Source organism: Oncorhynchus mykiss, unplaced genomic scaffold, assembly GCF_013265735.2.
Source record: "Oncorhynchus mykiss isolate Arlee unplaced genomic scaffold, USDA_OmykA_1.1 un_scaffold_336, whole genome shotgun sequence".
In the NCBI taxonomy this organism is placed as follows: Eukaryota; Metazoa; Chordata; class Actinopteri; order Salmoniformes; family Salmonidae; genus Oncorhynchus; species Oncorhynchus mykiss.
This window is the reverse complement of record NW_023493784.1, coordinates 64713-86081: the sequence shown is the minus strand read 5'-3', so window position 1 is coordinate 86081 and position 21369 is coordinate 64713. Positions and strand designations below refer to the sequence as shown.

Sequence of the window (21369 nt, the reverse complement as noted above, 5' to 3'; positions counted from 1 at the left end):
AAAGAGGTACCCTAGGAAGGAGACGGACTGTTGGAAGAACAGACATTTCTCCGCCTTGACGTATAGGTCATGTTCCAACAGTCGACCAAGCACCCTGCGCACAAGGGACACATGCTTGGCGCGAGTAGCAGAGTATATTAGAATGTCATCTATATACACCACTACACCCTGTCCGTGCAGGTCCCTGAAAATCTCATCCACAAAGGATTGGAAGACTGATGGAGCATTCATTAACCCATACGGCATGACGAGGTACTCATAGTGCCCAGAAGTGGTACTAAGTGCCGTCTTCCACTCATCCCCCTCCCCCCGGATACGCACCAGGTTGTAAGCGCTCCCGAGATCCAATTTTGTGAAGAAGCGCGCCTCGTGCAATGACTCTGTCATACTGGCGATGAGAGGTAGCGGGTAACTGTATTTTACCGTAATCTGATTTAAACCTCGATAGTCAATACACGGGCGTAAACCTCCATCCTTCTTCTTCACAAAAAATACACTCGAGGAGGCAGGTGAAGTGGAAGGCCGAATGCATCCCTGTCCCAGAGATTCAGCGACATACGTTTTCATAGCCGGCGTCTCCTCCTGTGACAGAGGATACACGTCACTCCTGGAAGTGCAGCACCTACCAGGAGATTTATCGCACAATCCCCTGTCGATGGGGTGGTAATTGAGTCGCCCTCTTTTTACAGAAGGCGAGTGCCAAATTGGCATATTCGGGGGGAATGTGCATGGTGGAAACCTGGTTTGGACTTAGTGGCACCTAAGGAAACATAGTGGCACCTAAGGAAACACCTACACACCTCCCTGAACACTGACAGGCCAATCCCTTGAGAGCCCTCTGTTGCCACGAAATAATAGGATCATGAGAGGCCAACCAGGGAAGGCCCAACACAACAGGAAACGCAGGAGAGTCCTCGTTTCTCCTCGTGACCCCCCTGTGTTCCCATAGCAATGGGAGCTGTGACCTCCTTAATTAGCCACAACCCCAAATGACGACTATCTAAGGCATGTACAGGTAAGGGAACATCAACAGGAACAATAGGGATCCCTAATCTATGTGCCAAGGAGAGGTCAATAAAGTTCCTAGCTGCGCCTGAATCTACTAGCGCCTTATGCTGGGAATGAGGGGAAAACTCGTAGTCATCCAGAGTCGGTGTTATGGTGAGTGAATGAGGACCCAAAAGCGAACTAACTTAAACAGAGCTTCTTTAATAACCAAACATAGGTAGGCTCAGATAGACCGGCAGATTCCGACAGGACAGGACAAGGTTACAGCAAACATGACGATAGTCTGGCTCAGGCATGAATGACACAAACAAACAAGAATCCGACAAGGACAGGAGCAGAAACAGAGAGAGATATTGGGACCTAATCAGAGGGAAAAAAGGGAACAGGTGGGGAACGGGGTGAATGGGTAGTTAGAGGAGACAAGGGACAGCTGGGGGAAGGCGGGGGAGAAAAGGTAACCTAACACGACCAGCAGAGGGAGACAGGGTGAAGGGAAAGGACAGAGACAAGACAACATGACAGTACATGACAGTACCCCCCCACTCACCGAGCGCCTCCTGGCGCACTCGAGGAGGAAACCTGGCGGCAACGGAGGAAATCATCAATCAGCGCACGGTCCAGCACGTCCCGAGAGGGAACCCAACTCCTCTCCTCAGGACCGTACCCCTCCCAGTCAACTAGGTACTGATGACCACGGCCCCGGGGACGCATGTCCAAGATTTTACGGACCCTGTAGATAGGTGCGCCCTCGACAAGGATGGGGGGGGGGGGGGGAAGACGAGCGGGGGCGCGAAGAACGGGCTTAACACAGGAGACATGGAAGACCGGGTGGACGCGACGAAGATATCGCGGAAGAAGAAGTCGCACTGCGACAGGATTAATGACCTGAGAGATACGGAATGGACCAATGAACCGCGGGGTCAACTTGCGAGAAGCCGTCTTAAGGGGAAGGTTCTGAGTGGAGAGCCAAACTCTCTGACCGCGACAATATCTAGGGCTCTTAGTTCTACGCTTATTAGCAGCTCTCACAGTCTGCGCCCTATAACGGCAAAGTGCAGACCTGACCCTCTTCCAGGTGCGCTCGCAACGTTGGACAAAAGCCTGAGCGGAGGGGACGCTGGACTCGGCGAACTGAGATGAGAACAACGGAGGCTGGTACCCGAGGCTACTCTGAAAAGGAGATAGCCCGGTCGCAGACGAAGGAAGCGAGTTGTGGGCGTATTCTGCCCAGGGGAGCTGTTCTGACCAAGACGCAGGGTTGCGAAAAGAAAGACTGCGTAAGATGCGACCAATAGTCTGATTGGCCCGTTCTGCTTGACCGTTAGACTGGGGGTGAAAGCCGGAAGAGAGACTGACGGAAGCCCCAATCAAACGGCAAAACTCCCTCCAAAATTGAGACGTGAATTGCGGACCTCTGTCCGAAACGACGTCTGACGGAAGGCCATGAATTCTGAAAACATTCTCGATGATGATTTGTGCCGTCTCTTTAGCAGAAGGAAGCTTAGCAAGGGGAATGAAATTAGCCGCCTTAGAGAACCTATCGACAACCGTAAGAATAACAGTCTTCCCCGCTGACGAAGGCAGTCCGGTGACAAAATCTAAGGCGATGTGAGACCACGGTCGAGAGGGAATAGGAAGCGGCCTGAGACGGCCGGCAGGAGGAGAGTTACCGGACTTAGTCTGCGCGCAGACCGAGCAAGCAGCCACGAAACGACGCGTGTCATGCTCCCGGGTGGGCCACCAGAAACGCTGGCGAATGGAAGCAAGCGTACCCCGAACGCCAGGGTGGCCGGCTAACTTGGCAGAGTGAGCCCACTGAAGAACGGCCAGACGAGTAGGAACGGGAACGAAAAGAAGGTTCCTAGGACAAGCGCGCGGCGACGGAGTTTGAGTGAGTGCTTGCTTTACCTGCCTCTCAATTCCCCAGACAGTCAACCCGACAACACGCCCCTCAGGGAGAATCCCCTCGGGGTCAGTGGAGGCTACTGAAGAACTGAAGAGACGAGACAAAGCATCAGGCTTGGTGTTCTTAGAGCCCGGACGATAAGAAATCACGAACTCGAAACGAGCGAAAAACAGCGCCCAACGCGCCTGACGCGCATTAAGTCGTTTGGCAGAACGGATGTACTCAAGGTTCCTATGGTCAGTCCAAACGACAAAAGGAACGGTCGCCCCCTCCAACCACTGTCGCCATTCGCCTAGGGCTAACCGGATGGCGAGCAGTTCGCGGTTACCCACATCATAGTTACGTTCCGACGGCGACAGGCGATGAGAAAAATACGCGCATGGGTGGACCTTGTCGTCAGAGAGGGAGCGCTGAGAAAGGATGGCTCCCACTCCCACCTCTGACGCGTCAACCTCGACAACGAACTGTCTAGAGACGTCAGGTGTAACAAGGATAGGAGCGGATGTAAAACGATTCTTGAGGAGATCAAAAGCTCCCTGGGCGGAAACGGACCACTTAAAGCACGTCTTGACAGAAGTAAGGGCTGTGAGAGGAGCTGCCACCTGACCGAAATTACGGATGAAACGACGATAGAAGTTCGCGAAGCCGAGAAAGCGCTGCAGCTCGACGCGTGACTTAGGGACGGGCCAATCAATGACAGCTTGGACCTTAGCGGGATCCATCTTAATGCCTTCAGCGGAAATAACAGAACCGAGAAATGTGACGGAGGAGGCATGAAAAGTGCACTTCTCAGCCTTCACAAAAAGACAATTCTCTAAAAGGCGCTGGAGGACACGTCGAACGTGCTGAACATGAATCTGGAGTGACGGTGAAAAAATCAGGATATCGTCAAGGTAAACGAAAACAAAGATGTTCAGCATGTCTCTCAGGACATCATTGACTAATGCCTGAAAGACAGCTGGAGCGTTAGCGAGGCCGAAAGGAAGAACCCGGTATTCAAAGTGCCCTAACGGAGTGTTAAACGCCGTCTTCCACTCGTCCCCCTCCCTGATGCGCACGAGATGGTAAGCGTTACGAAGGTCCAACTTAGTGAAAAACCTGGCTCCCTGCAGGATCTCGAAGGCTGAAGACATAAGAGGAAGCGGATAACGATTCTTCACTGTTATGTCATTCAGCCCTCGATAATCTATGCAGGGGCGCAGAGACCCGTCCTTCTTCTTGACAAAAAAAAACCCCGCTCCGGCGGGAGAGGAGGAGGGGACTATGGTACCGGCGTCAAGAGCTACAGACAAATAATCCTCGAGAGCCTTACGTTCGGGAGCCGACAGAGAGTATAGTCTACCCCGGGGGGGGGGTGGTTCCCGGAAGGAGATCAATACTACAATCATACGACCGGTGTGGAGGAAGAGAGGTGGCCCTGGACCGACTGAACACCGTGCGCAGATTGTGATATTCCTCCGGCACCCCTGTCAAATCACCAGGCTCCTCCTGTGAAGAAGAGACAGAGGAAACAGGAGGGATAGCAGACATTAAACATTTCACATGACAAGAGACGTTCCAGGAGAGGATAGAATTACTAGACCAATTAATGGAAGGATTATGACAAACTAGCCAGGGATGGCCCAAAACAACAGGTGTAAAAGGTGAACGAAAAATTAAAAAAGAAATGGTTTCACTATGATTACCAGAAACAGTGAGGGTTAAAGGTAGCGTCTCACGCTGAATCCTGGGGAGAGGACTACCATCCAGGGCGAACAAGGCCGTGGGCTCCTTTAACTGTCTGAGAGGAATGTCATGTTCCCGAGCCCAGGTCTCGTCCATAAAACAGCCCTCCGCCCCAGAGTCTATTAAGGCACTGCAGGAAGCTGACGAACCGGTCCAGCGTAGATGGACCGACAAGGTAGTGCAGGATCTTGAAGGAGAGACAGGAGTAGTAGCGCTCACCAGTAGCCCTCCGCTTACTGATGAGCTCTGGCTTTTACTGGACATGAAGTGACAAAATGACCAGCAGAACCGCAATAGAGACAGAGGCGGTTGGTGATTCTCCGTTCCCTCTCCTTAGTCGAGATGCGGATACCTCCCAGCTGCATAGGCTCAGCTCCCGAGCCGGCAGAGGAAGATGGTAGTGATGCGGAGAGGGGGGCAACGGAGAACGCGAGCTCCTTTCCACGAGCTCGGTGACGAAGATCAACCCGTCGCTCAATGCGAATAGCGAGTTCAATCAGGGAATCCACGCTGGAAGGGACCTCCCGGGAGAGAATCTCATCCTTTACCTCTGCGCGGAGACCCTCCAGAAAACGAGCGAGCAAAGCCGGCTCGTTCCAGCCACTGGAGGCAGCAAGAGTGCGAAACTCAATAGAGTAGTCTGTTATGGATCGATTACCTTGACATAGGGAAGACAGGGCCCTGGAAGCCTCCTCCCCAAAAACAGATCGATCAAAAACCCGTATCATCTCCTCCTTAAAGTCCTGATACTGGTTAGTACACTCAGCCCTTGCCTCCCAGATTGCCGTGCCCCACTCACGAGCCCGTCCAATAAGGAGAGATATGACGTAGGCGACACGAGCAGTGCTCCTGGAGTAAGTGTTGGGCTGGAGAGAAAACACAATATCACACTGGGTGAGGAACGAGCGGCATTCAGTGGGCTCCCCAGAGTAACACGGCGGGTTATTGATTCTGGGCTCCGGAGATTCGAAAGCCCTGGAAGTGGCCGGTGGATCGAGGCGGAGATGGTGAACCTGTTCTGTGAGGTTGGAGACTTGGGTGGCCAGGGTCTCAACGGCATGTCGAGCAGCAGACAATTCCTGCTTGTGTCTGCCTAGCATCGCTCCCTGGATCTCGACGGCTGAGTGGAGAGGATCCGAAGTCGCTGGGTCCATTCTTGGTCGGATTCTTCTGTTATGGTGAGTGAATGAGGACCCAAAAGCGAACTAACTTAAACAGAGCTTCTTTAATAACCAAACATAGGTAGGCTCAGATAGACCGGCAGATTCCGACAGAACAGGACAAGGTTACAGCAAACATGACGATAGTCTGGCTCAGGCATGAATGACACAAACAAACAAGAATCCGACAAGGACAGGAGCAGAAACAGAGAGAGATATTGGGACCTAATCAGAGGGAAAAAAGGGAACAGGTGGGGAACGGGGTGAATGGGTAGTTAGAGGAGACAAGGGACAGCTGGGGGAAAGCGGGGGAGAAAAGGTAACCTAACACGACCAGCAGAGGGAGACAGGGTGAAGGGAAAGGACAGAGACAAGACAACATGACAGTACATGACAGTCGGGCCTTCCCTTCCGCAGATGGTGTTGGCCCACTCCAGGTCTTTTCCAGTCAGGCAGGAGATGAAGGAGCTCACGTCCCAAAGAGGCCGGCTGAACAGCTGTCAGGTAGAGCTCCAGCTGGAGTAGGAACCCCTGGCACCCGGCAGCTGTTCCGTGATACACTCCGGGGGCGAGAACCCAGGTGTGTGTAATACAGACAAAACAAAATGAAAATGAAACATGGATCGGTGGTGATTAGAAAGCCGGTGACCACACTGCCAGTTCTCTGACCTCCTCCTTAGACTGGTCGTTGTGGGTGATCAGGCCAACCACTTTGTGTTGTCAGCAAACTTAATGATGGTGTTGGAGTCGTTTTTGGCCACGCAGTTATTGGGTGAACAGGGAGTACAGGAGGGGACTAAGTACACACCCCTGAGGGGCCCCAGTGTTGAGGATCAGCGTGACAGATGTTTTGTTGCCTACCCTTACCACCTGGGGGCGGCCCATCAGGAAGTCCAGGATCCAGTTGCGGAGGGAGATGTTTAATCTCAGGGTCCTTAGCTTAGTGATGAGTTCCTGGGAAATCAGTATGTCTTTCTCGTCAGACTTGTAAAGAAAAAAGCTTCTTCCAGTTCGTTGTGAGTAATCGCTGTTCTGATGTCCAGTAGATATTTCCGGTCGTAAGAGATGGTAGGGAGAGGGAGAGGGAGAGGTGTGGTGCCAAGACAAGTAAAAAAATAAATGACAAACAACGCAAAAAAACAATCTATTTGTGCATCTGGGTAGGCATATAACGTGAACGTCTAGCAAACGAAAGGCAGCGAGTTTGTATCTCATCACAGACAACCTTATCATTTTAAGTAACGTTGTAATGGTAAGAGTTTATTTTGTCCTTGTGGTATAATATTTTAGCTTCTGTAACTTTCTCACTTATTATTCAAAGATTCATACACGATTATCAAAAATTATTGTAGAATCCACATAAATGTAGAAGTGCTTAGAAGCATATTCTTCTTTTGTTTACAGTAAAAGTGACTCCAAAATGACACAAAACATGATCTACCATTAATTTCTATTGGACACAAAATAAATCTGAAACTTAACCAAAACAAACAGCAAATGCATCCAACTAGTTTGTAGAGTCGCAAACTGGATTTAGTCATTGGGAGCTATCAAAATGGGACCAAATACGTGTTACTACTTCAATACACATATAAGTTCATTTCTCCCAATACTTTTGGTCCCCTAAAATGGAGGGGGTATCTACAAAAAGTGTTGTAATTTCAGAAAATATGTCAGATCTCCCCAAGGAGATGTGGGTGTGGAGTCAGGCGCAGGAAAAACAAGTTCCGAAAGAAAAGGGCGTTTCATTTAACAAGTTCAAAATAACAGGACTCCGGACTACAACAGTAGCCACAAACCATACTAAAACACCTGTTAAAAAATGAACAAGAGAAAACGCAACCCAAAACTTACTGACAGTCAAACAAAAACAATCCCGCACATAACCCAAAGGAAATGGCGAGATTAAATATCCCCTCTAATTAACCAAAATGAAACCAGGTGAAACACAAAACAAACATAACCAAAAGAAAAGGAAAAAAAAAAGGATCGGTGGCAGCTAGTAGACCGGTGACGACGACCTGCCGAGCGCCGCCCGAACAGAGAGAGGAGCCACCTTTGGTGGACGTTGACGCAGGCCTCGAGGACGACCCAGAGGGCGAGGTGCAGGGCTATCAGGATGGAGGCGGTGGAACTCACCCAGCAGAGATGGGTCCAAGATGCCCCCCACCGGTACCCAACACCTCTCCTCCGGACCGTAAACACGCACTGAAACGGCGACAGGTCCGTGGAGGAGTGGCGAAGTGAATTCTGGGCCATCTCGGCCCATGGAACGAACCTCGCCCATTCTCCAGGCCGGTCCTGTCAATACGACCGCAGAAACCTGCCCAGATCCTGGTTCACTCTCTCCACCTGCCCATTACACTCAGGGTGAAAACCAGAGGTCAGGCTGATCGAGACCCCCAGACGCTTCATGAACGCCTTCCAAACCCGGGAAGTGAACTGGGGACCCCGATCAGAAACTATATCCTCAGGCACCCCGTAGTGCCGGAAGACTTCTGTAAACAGGGCCTTGCAGTCTGTAGGACCTTAGGGACACCGGGCAAAGGGAGGAGACTTGGTGATGTTGTATTTGTTCATTGCATTGCACAGTAGGCTATTACCTTATTAATCATAGTATCCGTGTAATTCATTGTATTAATATTATTCACAAGGAAATTCATATTAAAGTTATTTGTTATGTTTACTATTTTTCCCGGGTTAGAAACATGAGTGTGCATCTTAACCCTCGCATTGGAGATAAGGTGAGGAACTACTTCAAACAGCTGGATGACTTTCTTTCACATGAGGTAAAACATCTCCTATGTTTACTTTTTTGTTTGTTTTTGGGTCCCTATACCTATGATGTAAGCCTATGTGTGCCATGTTTCTTTTTAAAATAAAATAAAATATATTCGTTTCCTGCTTTTTCTTTCAGAAATCAGTTCGTGCGCACGGGAGGTCTTGAGAGTTGAAATAGAGGGCATCCTGAGACATTTTCAGAAGAATTTAAAAATGCCAAGAATGTACGTGTCATGGTAGCATGTTGTAGTTACATTTTGCATAAGTTTATTAAAACATGTTTTATAAGTAATAGTGTTCTTTATAAGTAAAAAGTTCTAGATACAACCAAAAAGGGTTTTATTGATTGTTTCATATATATCACCCCTGAAGGTTCTATATAGAACCCTTTTCTAGAGTGTGTATAATATTTGAATAAACACACGCACACACAGCTTATATTTTTTAGAAATGTGCTAGTAATTTTGTAAAGATGTGTGACCTGAATGAACCGATTAATGAAGACGAATTTCTCAATGAAATGTTACCATAATACCATACCAACATCATCTTCAATGAAAAACAACAAAAGCCTTTACAATACACTTTTAAACAAGACATCATATAATTGTGGCATGTTATCACTGTAAAAAATGGTTTATTCATGTAGTTATTAATAATATAAAGTATATACTGCAACATAATCATTATTATATTTTGAATGTTAGTTCAATGGAGAGTACCAATCGCTCTTAAAACAAAGCCTATACTCTTCAGTCGCTGGGGAGGAAAGGTAATAGATGCAGAGGTCCCATCAACTTACATAACCGGAGGAATAAATAAAATATGTATTTACAAGCCCATTAAAGACAAGACTATTGAATACAGAGACAGATTATCTACGTGAAAGAAGTATCATACGCACACATTCCAAATGGCCCAGATTCAAAAGCCCCGCAATATAGGCTCAAATTTAAGCAGTATTCCCAAGGTCAATTCTACCTGTGCACTTCATAGGCTACCAGTGTCTTTTTCTGAAAACCGGGAGCATATAGAAGGGGGTCTATCAAAATATTTCAGACCACCCAAACCTGTTTCTAAAACGAAATAAAGTAATGTTGAGTGTGTAATTCATACAACCCATACAAGGTTGATCTGTATCTTTACATAGACAGTTGGGGTCCACAAACCACAATTACCCTATAAGCAGGTGGTTACAACGTAGTTGACACCAAAGTTTCTGTGTGCAACTGAAAAGGTGTTGCGTTTTCAAACATTAAATACTTTGGTTTTCGAAGTGAAAGGCCAAACTAAATGTGTTCTATATGGTGATATTTATTTCGGCCATAGTCCGATGGATTCACATGTTTATTTTTTTCATCAAAATAATCCTGGTTGAAAGGTCAAAATTTCATGATAAAATAGCAAATAGCTGAAGATGTAACAATTATTCGAGCGATGCACCTGTCCTTTCGATGCATTTTCTCCACACGTACAACAACACTCAGGTATGAAAGTGTAAGGGAACTTCCACCTTTCACTTTTGGAACACCTTGCAGACTCGTTGTATAAAGGATCGACACAGGTTGGAGCATGGAAGAACTTGGGTGGCAGAACTGGTATTGATCAGTCAGGAAGAACACGTTATATCTTTATCCGTTGCGGACAACTTACTTTTGTCGGAATTATACGAAGTAGTCTATCTTTCGGAAGTGCACCAACGTTGATTGCGGACAGACCGAGAACTACAGTAGACCTACGCTAAAATGGGTTCAATCAGCTTTTGGATGTGCTTGGTCATGACGATTTGCACCTGGAATAAAACCATCGGATGCACATGGATGAAGACACTGCCTCGGTCTCCGAGCATGTTCCAAGTGTTCAGCAACAACACCATAACGATGCTTCAGAAAATGGTAGGATATAGGGTCATGTTTAATCACTTGTTCCTGGTCATTGAGCTCTTGTCATCTTTTCAACATTTCATTTTTGTACAATAATAATAATGCAATATTTTGTTTATATTTTTTGGCATCTCAGGGTCATGAAGTCTCTCGAGGACCTCAGATCACTTTCCCTGACAAACAATACAGACAAGTCAATAATTTCAAGGTAAGAAATATGCATAAAAAATGTTTTGTTCTATCCATAACTCTTTTTTTTCTAAGAGTGGATTAAACACTGAATTCGGGAAGTATTCAGACCCCTTCACCTTTTCAACATTTTGTTATGTTACAGACCACTTCTAAAATGGATTACAAATAAATAAAAAACCATCATCAATGTCCACACAATATCCCATAATGAAGAAGCAAAAAACAGTTTTTGTTTTTCATAAATTAGCAAAAATGTCGAAAAACATGTTTTGGCTTTGTCATTATGGGTTATTGTGTGTAGATTGATGAATGAAATCATATTTATTACATTTTAAAATAAGGCTGTAACGTAACAAAATGTACAGATAGTGAAGTGTTCTGAACACTTTCTGAATGCAAAGTATATAATTAGGTTATAACGAATTTACAATTTGCTATAATTTTTCGATATTTGCCATCAATTCATAAGGCATACACTAATACAAATCACTCTTCTTCTAGGCTGACGAACAGATTGCCTTCATTTCGCATACTCTGAACGCTATAAAGAAATTGTACAGCAGTGGTAAATATGAGTCCACCGCCTGGGACCAGAAAGGAGTTGACAAGTTTATGAATGACCTCTATCGCCAGACCTCGGAGCTGGACCAATGCGTATGTCATTTGTGATTTTCGCCTCTTTAACAGTAATGCAAAAAGGAAAACATTATACTATCCTTCTTAATTATAATATAAGTGGTTACATGTTATTCAAAACATAATATTAAATGAATGATTTGTATTTTGTTCTAACAGGTAAAGGCTATGAAAACTAGACTGTCCAAATCTGTCAACAGAGTGAACAAAAAGATGAGCCTTCACTTCAAGTACCTGAAGCATTTCTTGAAACGCGAGGTAGGTTGATCCATTTGTCTTACAAAGAGAGTACATTCACCAAATCTGGATGTTTTTATGTGATGATACAATATGTGTCTATTCTAAAATATTAACAAGTGTATTTCGTTTATGCAGGATTACAGCGCGAGCGGCTGGGAAGACATAAGGACAGTGGTGCTGACACACCTACAAAGACTAGACACAACATTAAGTAGCAAATGAGCGTTATGTGTGTGTTGTGTAGATATTTGTTATTTATATATCTATGTATCTATTCATATATCTAACTATATATTTTTACATGTTTACTTATTTGCTTTTTTAACGTATTTATTTATTGTGTAGTCATGTATTCACAACTCCGAGGAGTAAATATTGTTTTATTCTGAATAGTTATGTGATTGACTTAGGCTATACATAGCCTAATGTATCAATGTATCCGTGCATTTTTTTTTATTCATGAAGGCCATTGCATACTGTATTTATTATTGACACCTGATAGGAAATGTTTGTTATTGTAATAATGAAATATATTAAAATTAAATAAATGTGTCCTCTACAGCTGTAATCTTTTTTAATCAAATAAATTGTAATTTATCGCATACACACATTTAGCAGATATTTTAACGGCTGTAGCTATATGCTTGTTTTTCTAGCTCTATCACTGCAGTAATATCTGACAATACAAAACAATACACACACATCTAAAAGAAAATGAATGGACATAAGAAACATAGAAATATGTCGGAGTCCGGAGTATATATACACAGTACCAGTCAAAAGTTTGGACACACCTCAGGGTTTTTCTTTATCTTTACTATTTTATACATTGTATAATAATAGTGAAGACATCAACACTATGAAATAACACATATGGAATCATGTAGTAACCAAAACATTGTTAAACAAATCCAAATATATGTTATATTTGAGATTATTCAAAGTACCCACCCAGCTTTGATGTCTGCTTTGCACACTCTTGGCATTCTCTGAACCAGCTTCAGGAGGTAGTCACCTGGAATGCATTTCAATTAACAGGTGTGCCTTGTTAAAAGTTCATTTGTGGAATTTCTTTCCTTCTTAATGCGTTTTAGCCAATCAGTTGTGTTGTGACAAGGTAGGGGTGGTATACAAAAGATAGCACTATTTGCTAAAATACCAAGGCCATATTTCTGTCAGGAACAGCTCAAATAAGCAAGGAGAAGTGACAGTCCATCATTACTTTAAGACATGAATGTCAGTCAATGCGGGAAATTTCTAGAACATTGAATGTTTCTTTAAGTGCAGTTGCAAAATCCATCAAGCACTATGATGAAACTGGCTCTCACGAGGACAGCCACAGGAAAGGAAGACAGAGTTTATTAAGACCCTGATGGAACAGGTGTTTTCGAACTGGGTTGGAAAAAAGCCTGCACCTTCTCCTGCTGGTCTCCAGGACCGTGCAGACAGTTTTGGTGACCACTTCCCTACAGGATAATATACTATGATCTTTACAGTTAAACAGACTTTGAATATTATGAATTAATCCCAACATTATTTAGAAAAAGGGAGAAATGAACCAATGCCAAGTTTTGACCTTGCAGAGTCAAAAACGTGCACAGCACTATGACACACACACACACACACACACACACACACACAAAGAAAATAGAAAGTTCCAACAAATCATGTTGTCGTTGCTTGTCAACATTGCATACATAGCAGACAACAGTAAGCTGAAAGTTGGTTACGTCATTGTGAAAATGAAAGTTGGGAGATGTGGGTATTGACGCTGACGTTTCCCATTCACTTTTCCGTTGTAGCGCAACAGCAGAGGACTACGGAACAATATTTCGGACTAACTTTGATCGAAAACCACTAAATGAATGTCTTATATGGCTACATTTCTTAAGAAGTTTGGGTTTTCGCCTTCGACGATATTATCGGACTTTTTTTTCGGTTCAAGCGAAGTTATTAGCAGTTGAAAGCAAAGCTCGCGAATAGCCTATAGTCGCTAGTAATAGTCAAGCCGATATCTAAAATGAATAATCTTACCTTGTGATTCAATTATAATTTAAAGCTGATTTCAAGGAGAATGTGAATAGATTTACTTGGGGTTTTTTTCGGAAGTCACCGCCTCCGGTAGGTTGATCGGTGGGAAATTCTCCATACAGTTTTCCCTTTCCCAATTCCACATAAAACTACTTAACACAATGAATATGTTCAAACTCATATGGAAAACTAACAGCGAAACAAATAGCTGTTTACAATGTATACAATGCAGAGCTGGACTTGTATTTGTCTTATTATTTGCAGTATGCAGAGCGTGTGTCATTGCTGTGACTGGAGCCGACACCACTACGGTCACTTGAGCGCAGAATACCTTTCCCTGCTGGACCAGATGGTGAGTTATCAGCACACTGTAAAAGGAGACTGAATGCATGTATTAAGGACAGCAAAACAACCAACCAAGTAAAATAGTCATATGTTTCATGTTTAGCATCTGTGTTAGAAAACTGTTAGCCTATATTTGAATATACATACTAAAAGGGCGCTAAGGCTATAATGACAGAGATATCAAGAGACGCTATCTACATTAGGCCTACTGTACTTGCAGTATAAGCTATACTTTATGTCTGTCTTGATTGCTCTTGAAGTACACGTGACTTAACACCCTATATTGATTGTTTTCCAGGGAGGAGATATAACAAAGCAGAATGCCCCAGTCTTTTTCCCAACATCACTTTACAGACACATAGATGATGCCGAGGTAAAGGCTAGAATTTTTACTAATCATGTTCTGATATGCTTTGGTTTTGCGGTCTTGACCCAATGTTATATTGATGCCATAACGGAAGCCTATACTGTTTATAATCTTCTTTTAATATCTTCCTGTGTAGGTTGAGGACAAAGTCAGATTCCGGAACGAGGCCATCTATAAAATCACAAAACTGTTTGATGGGAATATGAAGTCCGTCACCTGGAACAAGAAAAACCTGGACGATTTCCTCAAAATTCTAGAAAACCAATTTGAGAACCTTAATTCCTGCGTAAGTAACGGGTCTATTTAAAGTATAATCCCTGTTCAGGTCAGGGTTCTCCAATCCCGTTTATGTCGAGGTACCCTCCTGTAAGTTTTCGCTCCAACCCCAGTTGTAACTAACCTGGTTAAGTTGATCAACTACCTAATTAATCAGGTGTGGTAGATTAGGGTTGGAGTGAAAACCTAAAGGAATGCAGTTCTCCAGGAACAGGGTTGGAGAGCCCTGGTTTAGCTGTAGCCTACTAACTCTACAAGTGGAGAAATTGACTTATAAAGTACACATATGTTCAACTTTTTCCACATTTTGTTACCTTACAGACTTTTTCTAAAATTGATCAAATTGATTTTTCCCCTCTTCAGTTTATACACAATACCCCATAATGACAAAGCAAAAACCATGTTTTAGATATTTTGTCAAACATAATAACAATACAAAACTGAAATATCACATTTACGTAGGTATTCAGACCCTTTACTCAGAACTTTGTTGAAGCACCTTTGGAAGTGATTACAGGCTTGAGTCTTCTTGGCTATCATGCTACAAGCTTGGCACATCTGTATTTGAGGAGTTTCTGCCATTCTTCTCTGCAGATCCTCTCAAGTTCTATTCGGTTGGATAGGGAGCGTCGCTGCACAGCTATTTTCAGGTCACTCTAGAGATGTTCGATCATTTTAGCGTAAGTCCGGGCTCTTGCTGGGACACTCAAGGACATTCAGAGACTTGTCCCAAAGCCACTTCTGCGTTGTCTTGGCTGTATGCTTAGGGTCGTTGTCCTGATGGAAGGTGAACCCTCGCCCCAGTCTGAGGTCCTGTACGCTCTGGAGCAGGTTTTCATCAAGGATATCTCTGTACTCTGCTCTGTTCATCTTTCCCTTGATCCTGACTAGTCGCCCAGTCCCTGCCAATGAAAAACATCCACAGCATGATGCTGCCACCACCATGCTTTACCGTAGGGATGGTGCAAGGTTTCCTCCAGACGTAATGCTTGGCATTCAGGCCAAATATATTTCATAAGACCAGAGACACTTGTTTCAGTAGAAATCAGTAGAAATCTGAAGCTCTGTCAGAGTGACCATCGGGTTCTTCGTCACCTCCCTGACCAAGGCCTTTCTCCCCCGATTGCTCAGTTGTGCCAGGCGGCCAGCTCTGGGAAGAGTCTTGGTGGTTACAAAGTTCTTCAATTTAAGAATGATGGAGCCCACTGTTTTCTTGGGGACCTTCAATGCTGCAGAAATGTTTTGGTACGCTACCCCAGATCTGTGCCTCGACACAATCTTGTCTCAGAGCTCTACGGACAATTTCTTCAACTTCATGTCCTGGTTTTTGCTCTGACATGAACTTTCAACTATAGGACCTTAAATAGCAGGGTGTGACTTTCTAAATCATGTCCAATCATTTGATTTTACCTCAGGTGGACTCCAATCAAATTGTAGAAACACCTCAAGGATGACCAGTGGAAACAGGATGCACCTGAGCTGAATTTTGAGTCTCATAGCAAAGGGTCTGAATTCTTATGTAAATAAGGTATTTCTGTTTTTCCATTGTCATTATTGGGTATTGTGTGTAGATTGATGAATCATTTTTTTCTTTAATCCATTTTAGAATAAGGCTGTAACGTAACAACATTTGGAAAAAGGGAAGGGGTATGAATACTTTCCAAACGCACTGGATATGGGTTATTACAGATTTTGAGCCCGTTTGCCACATCACATAAATAATATTGCAGCAATGAGAAATGTAAATTATTGTGGATTATAATTAATGGAAAGTTTTCATGGGCTTTGATGCATTTTTCATTATGGCAAATCAAGTTTGATATTTTAAAGTGGAAATTACAATCTTTAGAATCCTTTTCAAACATTGAATACACATTAAATTTCAATTTCCTGCCGTGCAGAAAAATTCTCAGAAAAAAAGGGATCAAATGAAGATCCTACATCTGTATGATGCTAAAGTATTGTTTCATTTTGTCCGACATGTATCACCTGCCATGAAACCTGAGAGGAGACTGAAACTTCAAGAAGTTGAATAGGAAGGTTCTGAGAAAAATGGTGAGTTTGATTTCGTATGGAAATGTGTTTAATACATGTAATCATGAATATAAACTAGGGTAAACAGGGGCAGTGTTCTTTAAAAAAAATAGTGAGTACTGGGGACATATGTATTAAGCATCTCAGAAGTGCTGATCTTGTATCAGGTCTCCTCTGTACTTATTTATAGTGATCTTGAAGACAAAACTGATCCTAAATCAGCTCTCCTACTCCGAGAAGCTTAATGCATATGGCACCAGTTCATTCTATGTTGTTCAAGACAATATGGTCACTATTTTGCCAAGAAAGTTCACCCCACTAATATTTGAAATGTTCTGTTTTTCAGAACTACAGTGCTCATCAGGAAAGAGATGAAACGTCATCTGCAAATATTGGATATCCTTATGGCACAATTGTACTGACAATCCAGACTCATTTCAGAAGCTACACCCTTACCAGTTTATAAAGCATGAATACAATCATGTGGGACCCTGTCAGTCTATTTATTATATTTAAATAATAAATTATCGTTTTTTATTTAAATAATTTATTATTTATATTTTGTATTTCCGGCGACAAAAGCCTGCCATGGAAACAGGCGGAGGCAGATGGAGAGATCAGGAGTTACGGCAGAGACGGGAGCACGAGAGCCAACCCCCCCCCCCCCAAAAAAAAAAAATTGGGGAGGGACACAGGTTGGCGAGCGGAGTTGGTCACGGTTCCAGTGCCATGTTTTACGCACTATTTCTTTGTTTTTGGCCGAGTGTGGCTCCCAATCAGCGGCAGCTGTCTATCGTTGTCTCTGATTGGGAATCATACTTATGCAGCCTTTTTCCCACCTGTGTTTTTGGGGTATTTAGTTTCTGTTCAGTGTCTGCACCTGACAGAACTGTTTCGGTTTTTCACTTTGTTCGAGTGTTTTTTGAGAAATAAAATATGAACACTTACCATGCTGCGCTTTGGTCCGATCCTCATTCTGACGAAAGTCGTGACAGAACTACCCACCACAAAATGACCAAGCAGCATGGCCAGGCGGAGAAGGGATCCTGGGCACGGGAGAGAAGGGAGTTTAGGTCATCGTGGACATGGGAGGAGATCATGGCAGGCGACAAAAGCCTGCCCTGGAAACAGGCGGAGGCAGATGGAGAGATCAGGAGTTACGGCAGAGACGAGAGCACGAGAGGCAACCCCCCCCCCCCCCCCCCCCCAAAAAAAAAAAAAAAATGGGGAGTGACACAGGTTGGCGAGCGGAGTTGGTCACGGTTCCAGTGCCATGTTTCACGCACCGTGCCTTCAGTGCACAGTCACAGCTCGGTGCGTGCAGTACATGCTCTCCGTACCTGCCCCGTAAAGAGGGGTATCCAGCCAGGAAAGGTGGTGCCGGCTCAGCGCTCCTGGTCTCCAGTGCGCCTCCTCGGGTCAGGATAACCTGCGCCTGCTCTGCGCAAGGTGTTTCCAGTGCACCTGCACAGCCCAGTGCATCCTGTACCAGCGCCTCGAACATGCCGGGCTAAAGTGGGGATTCAGCCAGGAGGGGTTGTGCTTGCTCTAAGCTCCAGACCTCAGTGTGCTTTCACAGCCCAATGCGTCCTGTGCTGGTCCCCTGCACTTGCTGGATTGAAGTGGGTATCCAGCCAGGATGGGTTGTGCTTGCTCCACAAACCAGGCCTCCAGTGTGTCTCTCCAGCCCGGTGAGTCCTGTGCCTGCTCCACGGACCAGGCCTCCGGTGTGTCTCTCCAGCCCGGTGAGTCCTAGTGAGTCCTACTAATGGTCAATAGTGAATTGTAAATTGGAGTTGGGTTTCAGTTCAACATCTGTTCGGATTCTGTGGAATGCCACTCCTGAACTCAGTGCCATATTGTCATAGGTCTGTACATTGAGTCGGGGGCAGGATGTGGCCATTGGCCACGTTGTACTGCAAGGACTTCTGATTGGTCAACCCCAGGCTGGGGAGGGGGGTTATAAAAGGCATCCTGTTCCTATGTTCAGTGGGGAAAAGCTGAGGACAGGGGAGATTGAACATCTACCTCCCAGCATAACATATTGATTTGTCGTCTCACAATAAACCAATTTTCTCCCCTGATTTGCTTTGGAGTTTCCGTTATTGAAGAAAAACATAAATTGCTAACAGATGCTGCCATAGAGTTACATTAGAAGTGCCCATCCAAGAAGGCTCAAGGTCATTGGCCACAGCTAAATGACGTTAAATCAAGATATATCTGCAAAAGCTTTGACTGGACTGATTTAGTCAACATCCAGCGTTCAAAATCTTAGCTCGCAAGCTAGACAAGCAGTCATCATCATGACTCACGTTGACAATCTACTGTCAAATGCTTTTCAAGCCTTGTCATATGAAGAGATGCTGTAGATAAAACGTATAAGTGCTCATCTGCCATTAGACATGAACATTACACAACAAGTTGGAAATTGCAAATTCAACAATGAGGTTTGTAAGGAATCAGTGGCTAATTTCAAATAACTAGCCTGCTATTCAGTAAACTTGTGTGTGTGGTCCAAGTATGGGTTTAAGGGTCTCTTTCCAAGATTAAAATTATAAACTTTCAACACCACGGGCCAGAAAAGGTTGAATACATTGGCCTTGCTGTCAATCCAGCATGACTTTTGCAGTGTTCAAAACAATTGGAAACTAGGAACTGGGAAATCTCAGACTTCAGTGAGTTCAAACAACTAGGAATTCTGTAGAGAAAAAGAGCTCCGACAGAGAAAATACGTTTTGAACAGTCATCCAGCTCGGAATTCCAAGTCGGGATCTCTAGAATTCCTACCTGAAGATTACTGACGTCATGATTCGACCAGTTTTTTCTTGAGTTCCCAGTGGTCTTGGAAGCACCATAAATCCAGAGAATGCCAGACTTTGATGACAAGATGTGCCCAAAAGATGGACCGCAGCGCCTCCTTCCTGTTCAAGTGAACGTAGCACGACAAGGTGAGTCCAGAAAAGTTTTGCATGCTGCTGCATAAATTATGTAATATGCCAGGGTGATATGTATACTAGTAGCCCATATGCCTCACCCTAATAAGTTTGTCCATTTCCTGTTCTGATCTGACGTGGTGGTGCATATGTAGCCTATAGCCTGTTGTAGAGAAATGTAATCATTGAATATTGTAAGAGCTTTCAATGTCTCCTCACATTCCCTTCTTTTTTATACTACGGTTCTGACTTGGTGCACAGGGAGAATACTGTAAGCATGGCCCATGTTCTGAATTCTGTCACTGTACATTTCAAAAGTGCTGAACAAATAGTTATATTGACTACGTCCCTCCTAGCTCGCTCATGAATGTCTTCATCAAAATTATGGATTGCCTCTTATCCGCTCATAGTCCCCTTATGCCGTAGTTTGCACATCTCAATTATCAGTAGAAATCACATTTGTTTAGGCAAGTCAGCCATATTAGCTATGTTATTTTAAGGCAGTAAATGAGGCTGAATGATCTGTTTCCCTGCTAGACAAGGCTCCGCTGATAGCCAGGTGTAGCAGCGTCATGGATTCACTCCATGGTGCTGAAAAGAGAGCTCTGCTGTTGGGACAGCTTTATGTAGGACCTAGCAGTTTGTCGGCACCATTTGTCATCGTTATTGTGCAAATATTGTACTCTTTAGTGTTATGTTGTATTCCTTTTGCTGACATGCATAAACATTTTTGGGGGAGTTTGCCCCACCAAGATTTAGATGCTAAAAGCCGACTGTCATGATAACCAGTTTGACATGGTGGAGTGGTCCATGTTGCATATATATGATTGGATGAACATGGAAGGACGCTCCTCTAAAAATCATAAATAACTTCTTATGCGCAGGTGGGATGCTAGCGTCCCACTGGGCAACATCCGGTGAAATTGCAGCGCGCCAAATTCAAAATACTGAAATACTCAAAATTAACATTCATAAAATGTTACCATCTGAGGACAGCATACCATCTGAGAACAGCCCTCCACTTACAAAAGCATACAAACATTTTAAAACCAAGTAAAGGAATTACAAAAGTCAGAAATGTCGATAAAATGAATCACTTACCTTTGATGATCTTCATATGTTTGTAGTCACAAGAGTTCATGTTACACATTAAATGTTTGTTTTGTTCGATAAAGTCCCTCTATGTCCCAAAAACTCAGTTTTCTTGGCTCGTTTTGTTCAGTAATCCACTGGCTCAAAGGCAGTCACGACATGCAGACGAAAACATCCTAATAGTACCTGTAAAGTTCGTTGAAACATGTCAAACGATGTTTGTAATTAATCCTCAGGTTGTCTATTGTCTAAATAATTGATATAATTTCAACGGGACAATAGCGTCTTCAATAGAAAGGAAAAACAACAAACGGTGCGCAATCAGTCACGCGCTCAAAGCTCTGGTTCATTTAGAGTCCACTGAAAGAATGGTCTAATTCTTCCTCGTATTTCAGAATATGAGCCAGAAACAATGTCTAAAGACTGTTGACATATAGTGGAAGCTGTAGGAACTGCAATTGGGGTCCTATCCAAATTCATACTGTATAGGCATTCAATAGAAAAGTACCCAGATCAAAAATATCCCACTTCCTGGATGGATTTTGCTCAGGTTGTCGCCTGCCATGTCACTTCTGTTATACTCAGACATTATATTAACAGTTCTGGAAACTTTAGAATGTTTTCTATCCAATACTACCATGCATATGCATATCCCTGCTTCTGGGCCTGAGTAACAGGCAGATTACATTGGGCACCTCATTAATCCAAAATTCAAAATACTGCCCACAACCCAAGAGAGGATAAGCACAACATCAAACTT

General features: G+C 44.0%; 1 protein-coding gene and 1 pseudogene across 1 annotated transcript; both read left to right on the top strand.

Moving 5' to 3' along the window:
* The first annotated feature begins 10282 nt into the window (after nt 1-10282).
* LOC118951916 (interferon a3-like) lies at nt 10283-11753 on the top strand. Its single transcript, XM_036973859.1, has 5 exons — nt 10283-10475; nt 10600-10671; nt 11157-11309; nt 11451-11549; nt 11667-11753. Exons 1-5 carry the CDS (start codon nt 10326-10328, stop codon nt 11751-11753), a joined length of 561 nt encoding a protein of 186 aa, XP_036829754.1. The 5' UTR covers nt 10283-10325.
* A 2026-nt stretch (nt 11754-13779) lies between these two features.
* Nucleotides 13780-16829, top strand: LOC118951910 (annotated as a pseudogene).
* Nucleotides 16830-21369: the final 4540 nt, after the last annotated feature.

Coding starts and splice junctions, on each gene's coding strand:
- LOC118951916 (XM_036973859.1), top strand. CDS start 10,326: ATGGGTTCAATCAGCTTTTGGATGTGCTTGGTCATGACGATTTGCACC. Junction 10,672..11,156: donor GACAAGTCAATAATTTCAAG/GTAAGAAATATG, acceptor CTCTTCTTCTAG/GCTGACGAACAGATTGCCTT. Junction 11,550..11,666: donor AGCATTTCTTGAAACGCGAG/GTAGGTTGATCC, acceptor TCGTTTATGCAG/GATTACAGCGCGAGCGGCTG.